This window comes from Pyrus communis, chromosome 9 (genome assembly GCF_963583255.1).
Source record: "Pyrus communis chromosome 9, drPyrComm1.1, whole genome shotgun sequence".
In the NCBI taxonomy this organism is placed as follows: Eukaryota; Viridiplantae; Streptophyta; class Magnoliopsida; order Rosales; family Rosaceae; genus Pyrus; species Pyrus communis.
Window position 1 is genome coordinate 23,824,183 of NC_084811.1, and position 8,148 is coordinate 23,832,330.

The 8,148-nt window shown below is 37.5% G+C and overlaps 1 protein-coding gene across 2 annotated transcripts; it reads left to right on the forward strand.

The window, feature by feature from the left end:
* The first annotated feature begins 16 nt into the window (after positions 1-16).
* Positions 17-6,899, forward strand: LOC137746208 (DExH-box ATP-dependent RNA helicase DExH1). Of its 2 annotated transcripts, XM_068486285.1 has the most exons (16): positions 17-351; positions 713-858; positions 1,003-1,102; positions 1,179-1,403; positions 1,489-1,584; positions 2,242-2,517; positions 3,143-3,346; positions 3,442-3,597; positions 3,837-3,929; positions 4,102-4,316; positions 4,658-4,817; positions 5,065-5,338; positions 5,415-5,607; positions 5,700-5,892; positions 6,087-6,455; positions 6,583-6,899. In XM_068486285.1, the coding sequence occupies exons 1-16, from the start codon at positions 52-54 to the stop codon at positions 6,712-6,714; spliced, it is 3,132 nt and encodes a 1,043-aa protein (XP_068342386.1). In that variant the 5' UTR covers positions 17-51; the 3' UTR covers positions 6,715-6,899. The 2 variants fall into 2 exon arrangements, with proteins under 2 accessions (XP_068342386.1, XP_068342387.1); XM_068486286.1 differs by lacking the exon at positions 17-351 and having other exon boundaries at positions 729-858; positions 999-1,102.
* Positions 6,900-8,148: the final 1,249 nt, after the last annotated feature.

Here is an 8,148-nt window from a genome sequence, read left to right on the forward strand (position 1 = left end):
CGCGCACAAACATATCTGAAGTGGGAAGTGCGGTCCGTGTGTTCGTTATAAATGTCAGTGCGCTTCCTCCTTGGCGCAACAACAAGCTGCCCGCTTCCCCGACACCTCCTCGCCGCGCCCAAAATCTTCGCGTTTCGCCCTGGGATCTCGACACTCGCCATGTCCGGACGCACCAACTTCCAAGGCGGTCGCCGAGGCGGCCCTAACTCTGGCGGAGGCCGCCGCGGTCGCGGTGGCGGCGGCAGAGGTGGAGGCGGTCGTGGAGGTGGAGGTGGAGGCGGCCGCGGCGGAGAACAGCGTTGGTGGGACCCGGTATGGCGCGCAGAGCGACTGAGGCAGCAGGCCGTCCAGGTAGGCAGTGGGTTAGATTATGTGTTTTGCTTTGGTTAATTGAAATTTGAAGAGTTTAGAGTATCTGTGGTAAATTAAGGAGTTGTTTGGTACACACTTAACTCATTGGTTTCGAAAACAAACAAAAATTGGATGTAATATGGGTACCAAACAGGCCCTAATGATAATGGATATGATATGGATAGCAGATAGAAGTTCTTGATATGGGTTGTTTGGTATTCTATTTGAAACGAATTTATGGTTTTCGAAAATGATGAATGTAGCTAAATCACCTTGACTCGTTGGTTTCGGAAACAAAAAAGTTGGATTCTAGTGGATAACGAACAGCCTGTAGATGTAATGAATATGATATGCTTGGCAGATGGAAGTGCTTGATGAGACGGAATGGTGGGGAAAGATGGAGCAGATGAAGAATGGAGCGGAGCAGGAGATGGTAATTAAGCGTAATTTTAGCCGGAATGATCAGCAAATTCTATATGACATGGCTTATCAACTGGGGCTTTACTTGTAAGTACCCTCACTAAGACATTATTTCGTACATTTGGTGTGCAATGCATAGCCCTCTTATTTATATTTTGGGTAAAAGCAAAGCTGCTTATTAGTCTTACAATATCATTTTTTGCATGTTTTTTTATGCTTGGGGAAAGAAAGCCATGCATACAATAAAGGGAAGGCTTTGGTGGTCAGCAAAGTTCCATTGCCGGACTACCGGGCAGATCTTGATGAGCGCCATGGTTCCACACAGAAAGAGGTACGACATTACTTAATGATATTTGGTACAATGCTTCAAATTTGTGCCGGAGTATTCATTTCTGTGTTTTGTACAGATTAAAATGTCTACAGAGACTGCCAATAGAGTTGGGAGTCTTTTGCACAGCTCACCGTCACAGGGGGAAATATCTGTCAATGGGCCTTCTGGGTCAGGGCAGGGAAACAGACAAACTTCAGCTAGCGTAATTACGAGTAAACCTGTCGCCCAGTTAGAGCCTGATAATGTTAATGAGAAAGAGAAACTCAGCCTTCAACTTAAGGAGAAACAGGAAAAAATGAAGGTACATACATGCATATCATACTTCTTGTTTCGTTTAATGGGTTTTGTTGGGAGATTTATCGGTGCTATTGGTTACTTATGAGCAGGTGAGCAATAGTTTAAAAGCAATGCAATCATTTCGAGAAAAGCTTCCTGCTTTCAAAATGAAGTCCGAGTTTCTGAAAGCTGTTTCAGAAAATCAGGTGCAATATTTTGCCCACTTTCATTTAAAATTGTCCTTTTTATCCAGAACCTATGCAAACTCTTGTATGAATTGCTATTTACGATGTTTATTATAGTCTAAATGGAAAAAAAATGGTTTGAACATCTTCTGCACAGAGAGAGAGAGAGAGAGAGAGAGAGAGAGAGAGAGAGAGAGAGAACCTAATTGGGACACTCTGTAAGTTGTATCAGATGAAATTCATTGGTCAGTGTATTTGTAAATATACAACACCATTTCGAGATAGCTTGGTATGGCTCACGAGGCATTTTGCAATTTTGCAATGAATCCCCAGATGTGTGTACAGCTTACTTTTTGTAAATTTTAGGTTTCACTTGTCAACCTTACACGATAATTTGGCATAAAGATACAAATTTATTTAGGTCAAAATTTGAAAAGTATTTCTTAGGTGTTTGCTAGGAAGAATAAAGGATGAAGGTGGAATATATCAACAGTATCGACTAGTTGTTCATCATTTTAGTTGATCTTGATCTAGTGGTCCATATTGATCTGATGACTAGATACTTTTTACAAATCTGTTCAGGAATAGAGGTTCTGTTAACTGTTTACCATATAACTGATCCTTTTATCCAAGATTCCACTAATTTGCTTACACTTCTTAAATTTGTTTACAATCCAGGTCTTGGTAGTCTCTGGGGAGACAGGTTGCGGAAAAACAACACAGCTTCCACAATTTATTCTAGAAAATGAGATCTCACGTCTGCATGGTGCTGACTGCAACATAATATGCACACAACCTCGTCGTATTTCTGCTGTATCTGTTGCAGCTCGTATATCCTCTGAAAGGGGAGAGAATCTTGGTGAAACTGTTGGTTATCAGATCCGTCTTGAATCAAAGCGCTCTGCTCAAACACGACTGTTATTTTGCACTACTGGAGTGTTACTTCGACAGTTGGTAATATGTTTTCTCTGTTATGTTTCCAACAATTGGTTTAGACTGGTATCCTGGTTAGTCCTTGTTTTCTTCCCTAGCTAGCCTTCAACAACGTATTAATATTTTTTTTTTTTTTTTTAACTTCTTGACTTGGATGTTGCTTGATGTGTAGCTTGATTCAATCCTTAGGTTTAAGTTTGTTCTGAGACCTTGAGATAAATAATTGTTTAGATCTCCCCTGGGAAAACAAGTTGTTTTTGTTTATTCACGAGTTATAATTTTGTGCATCCTAGCACTCAGAAAAGTAATGTTAAAGTGTATAATTATACTTCGCAAAACAATGGTGAGTGTTGGAACATTTGTTAGTCCATGTTTTAGAAACCTCCTCCCGTTTATTTTCTGTAAAAGCTATCATCTAGGGAATATTTTTCGAGTTTTTAAATTAGTTCTAATGATATTGGTAGTGGTAACAATTTTGTAACATTTAATACATTCTAAGTTACCTTAATATACTCTTTAAATCAGTGCTATATCATTGATGGTAATATGCTTGTATTCCAATGGCACCATTATACATTGAATCTTTCTAATCCATTTAATTTATACTATCCGTGACAACTCTCTTGTATTTGATGTTGAACTACAGGTTCAAGACCCAGAATTAACGGGCGTGAGCCACTTGCTGGTTGATGAAATTCATGAAAGAGGCATGAATGAGGACTTTTTACTCATAATCTTGCGTGACCTTCTTCCTCGGCGTCCAGATCTACGATTAATTCTAATGAGTGCTACCATCAATGCTGACTTGTTCTCCAGATACTTTGGAAATTCCCCAACAATACATATACCAGTATAATTTTCTTCTTTTTCTTTTGATCTACTTGAATCTTTTGAGTTCAAATTTAACATACATGTTTAAATGTTATTGTTGTTGACAAATGGCAGGGATTAACTTTTCCTGTGGCAGAGTTATTTCTAGAAGATATTCTGGAGAAAACTCGTTACGCTGTCAAGTCAGAGTTTGACAACTTTGAGGGGGGGAATTCCAGGAGAAGGAGACAGCAAGATTCCAAGAAAGATCCTTTAACTGAATTATTTGAGGCAATCCAGCATTCCCTTATTATTCTCAATGTCCTCGTTGAAATCTACCTAATTATCTTCTAGTACACAATTTTAATACTTGTACATGTTTAGAGAAATGATACAGCTCTTGGTTCATTAAAATATTTGATGGCATAGACTTATAATCAAAAGAATGTCTGTGTTTATAATTTTTAGCTTGAGCATTTCCTATATTGTTTGTGTTAAGTATTTATGAGGATAATGCTTTGGACATGCAGGATGCCGATATTGATGTTCAGTTCAAAAATTACAGCACAGCTACAAGAAAGTCTCTTGAAGCTTGGTCTGGTTCACAGCTTGATTTGGGGCTGGTAAATCACTTACTTTAGCGCCAGCATTGCTTTGAAGAATGTGTTGCATCTCATCTTTAATGAGCATATGCTGTCATGCTGAAGGAAGTTTTTCTATGTAGAAAATGAATTCTCGTCCTTTATTAAAAATGGATAAAACAAATTTGCATTCAAATCATCATAACTTTTGTAGGTGGAGGCGACAATTGAACATATATGTCGCAATGAGAGAGATGGAGCAATTCTTGTATTCCTTACGGGCTGGGATGACATATCAAAGTTACTTGACAAAATTAAGGGAAATAGATTCCTTGGAGATCCCACAAAATATATGGTTCTTCCCCTGCATGGGTCAATGCCTACCGTCAATCAACGAGAGATATTTGATCGTCCTCCCCCTAATAAAAGGCAAGCATGTAGTGTTGAAAGAATTTGAAGTTCTATTCTGTTTAGGCATTGAGATTCATCATTTGATCTTATCTTCTATATTTCATGTTTTATCTCCATGTCCTTTGGACCATATGCTCTTGTCTATACGATTAAAAATCATTATGCTTAGTGTCTTCTTCAGTTGAATCAATTGTTTGAACTGATTGAAAATGAAATATGTGCTTTTGTTGTGAGCTAACTTGTTGGTAATCAAAATTACCCTGCATGATCCATATTTTTATATTTTATTAAGACCTCCTTAATCTTGTTTACTTCACCTGTTTTCCAAATATTAAATTTCCTTGTATTTATGTTTTCAGAAAAATTGTGCTGGCAACAAACATAGCTGAGAGTAGTATCACCATAGATGATGTTGTGTATGTCATAGACTGCGGAAAGGCAAAGGAAACCAGTTATGATGCTTTAAACAAGTTGGCTTGTCTATTACCATCATGGATTTCAAAGGCTTCAGCACATCAGGTATAATTTACTAGCAGAAGTAAGAGAATATGAGGCTTTGCCTGTATTTTGGACTCGCTGAGACCAAGCCGGAACCATTTTTTGTTTGGCAAAATGAGCATTAATTTTATTGCTTTGGTGCAATGATTTCAGAAGTAAGAGAATATGAGGCTTTGCCTGTATTTTGGACTTGCTGAGACCAAGCCGGAACCATTTTTTGTTTGGCAAAATGAGCATTAATTTTATTGCTTTGGTGCAATGATTTCAGAGGCGAGGGCGTGCTGGCCGTGTGCAACCTGGAGTTTGTTACAGACTATATCCGAAAATGATCCATGATGCAATGCTCCAATATCAATTACCTGAAATCCTCCGGACGCCGTTGCAAGAGCTATGCCTCCACATCAAAAGTTTGCAACTTGGAGCTGTTGGGTCATTTTTGGCAAAGGCACTTCAGCCACCAGATTCTCTTGCAGTTCAAAATGCAATTGAACTTCTCAAAACCATTGGAGCTTTAGATGACACAGAGGAGCTTACCCCGCTTGGTATGTATCACTTTATGCAACTTATGTCTCTACTGAATATGTGCTCAGGTAGTTGACCAAATATCTTACGTAACAGGTCGCCATCTTTGCACGCTACCATTGGATCCAAACATTGGGAAGATGCTTTTAATGGGTTCTATATTTCAATGCCTCAATCCTGCTTTAACAATTGCAGCTGCTCTTGCTCATCGTGACCCATTTATACTACCAATAAATAAGAAAGAGGATGCTGATGCTGCAAAGAGGTCCTTTGCGGGTGATTCTTTCAGGTACAGCTCATTAAACTGAGGCATATTGCTGAGTGTTACAAGGTTGAGCTTGTTCTCTATATTATTGTATCTGTTTATTTATTTTCTTGCAGCGATCACATAGCTCTTGTGAAAGCTTTTGAAGGATGGAAAGAGGCAAAACAAAATGGAGCGGGAGCAGGAAAGTCGTTCTGCTGGGAGAACTTTTTATCCCCTGTAACATTGCAGATGATGGAAGATATGAGGATCCAGTTTCTTGATCTATTATCAAATATTGGCTTTCTTGACAAATCCAGGGGTGCTAATGTAAGCTCCTTTAAGGGCTTGTTTGTTAATCGTTTTATGTTCTGTTTATTTGCTGCTTTTTTTTTCCTAATATAAGACAATATGGAACAAATTTTACATAAAAATTGAAAAGTTTAAAATTGATTTTCAGTTTTCAGCATCTAGTTCACTTGGATGATGTGCAATAACTAAATATAACATGTGCGTGCATGCAGGCTTACAATCAATACAGCCATGACTTGGAGATGGTGTGTGCGGTCCTGTGTGCTGGGCTCTATCCGAATGTCGTTCAGTGTAAAAGAAGAGGAAAGCGGACAGCATTCTATACTAAAGAAGTTGGTAAAGTTGATATCCATCCTGCATCAGTCAATGCTGGGGTTCATTTATTCCCTCTCCCTTACATGGTTTATAGTGAAAAAGTGAAGACAACCAGCATTTACATCCGAGACTCTACAAATTTATCAGATTATGCTCTACTTCTATTTGGTGGTAGTCTTATCCCTAGCAAGACCGGGGAGGGCATTGAGATGCTCGGAGGTTACCTTCATTTCTCCGCATCAAAGAGTGTTCTAGAATTGATTCGGGTAATGCCTCTCGAGATCTTATGTTAAATCCATCACTTCTAGAGGACGGCAGTTGCTCCTACACTATTTTATTTGGATAGTGAAAACAATGTTCTGAATATTTGTCTTTCGTTATGGCTTTTTGCAGAAACTGCGTGGTGAACTCGACAAGCTTTTGAACAGGAAGATTGACAACCCAGGATTGGACATCTCCAGCGAGGGAAAGGCAGTTGTGTCTGCTGTGGTAGAGTTGCTGCATAGTCAGAATATACAATATTGAAAACTTTGTTCCTTTCGGACAGTCACGGTTTTGGTAAAATTTTTGCAGTAAAATGTTCTCCCATTATGTAATGCAGATGTAATTTTTTTCGTTTTCCATTTGAATGCGCAGCTTAATTTCTTGTGATGTCTTTCTTGTATGACGAGTCTTTAGAAAAAAAGTGGCTACGAAGTAATCGTTTACCATCATGTGGGCATCATAGCTTTTTCATCAATAAATATTATTAAAACTAAACTTCGAAACAAGATAGAAGATTACTTTCTTGATGATTGTATAATTCTCCATATGAAAGAAAATTTCTTGATGATATTGATTCAGATTCATTAATCGACAGAAGGGATGTATATGGGACACAAGATGAATAAAGAAACATGGTGTAAGGATAATGTATAAAACAAAAATTGATAATGGAAATGACTTATGATTGTTTTTCATTCTTTGGTTTTAATAAGGTTTTAAAAGACGCTAATTACTAGTTGGGCAGTGGACTGGAGTCTAGCGCATAGGCAATTAGGCAGGGCCTAGTGTCTAGGCGAGGATTTTTAGAACAGTGATTTTAATTTTCATGCTGTATACAATTCCATATATACTTTTCCACATTTCTCTGATCAACTCTTCTTTTATTCATTCTCTATTCCGTGTATATTTTCCTTTATATTTTTATTCAAAATTAGAACGAAAAACAAATTAACTATCAAATAGTACTGGATTGTACTAGGGAAAGACATTTATTGCTTCATATGGATCGCACTTTAGCTCTTAAGGATGATGGAACTTAAGTATTAAAGGTAGGGTTTCGAAGCCTTAAAGATTAGTCTAAATGGTGAGGACGAGTGAAATAATGAGTTAGGATTAATATATGTTTATAGTTTAAATTTATGTTTATAGTTTATATTTCTCTAATTAGAAGGCCAGAAGCATACTTTGGTGTCTCAAGGCTTCACAAAAAAAAATATATTGGATTGAAAAGCCCCTTAAACAAAAAAAATTAGAAATGACCAAATTTGATGCATGAAAACACGCAAGGGCAATTTTGTAAAAACAAAAAACATAAATCTGAAATTCGTTTTATATTTCTCTAATTAGAAGGTTAGAAGCACACTTTGGTGTCTCAAGGCTTCACAAAAAAAAATAAAAAAAAGGAGATTGGAAAGCCCCTTAAACAAAAAAAAAATTAGAACTGACCAAATTTGATACATAAAAACACGCAAGGGCAATTTTGTAAAAAAAAATATAAATCTAAAAATCCGTTTTATTAGAAGTAAAAAAAAAAGAAAAAAAATTAAAAAGGGGGAAGATGTGATGGACTAAAAACGCTGACTACTAGTCGAGCGGCAAACTAAAGCTTAACGCATAGGCAGTTAGGCAGGTCCTAGCGCCTAAGCGATAATTTTTAGAACAGTAGTTTTAATTTTCATGCTATATACAATTCCA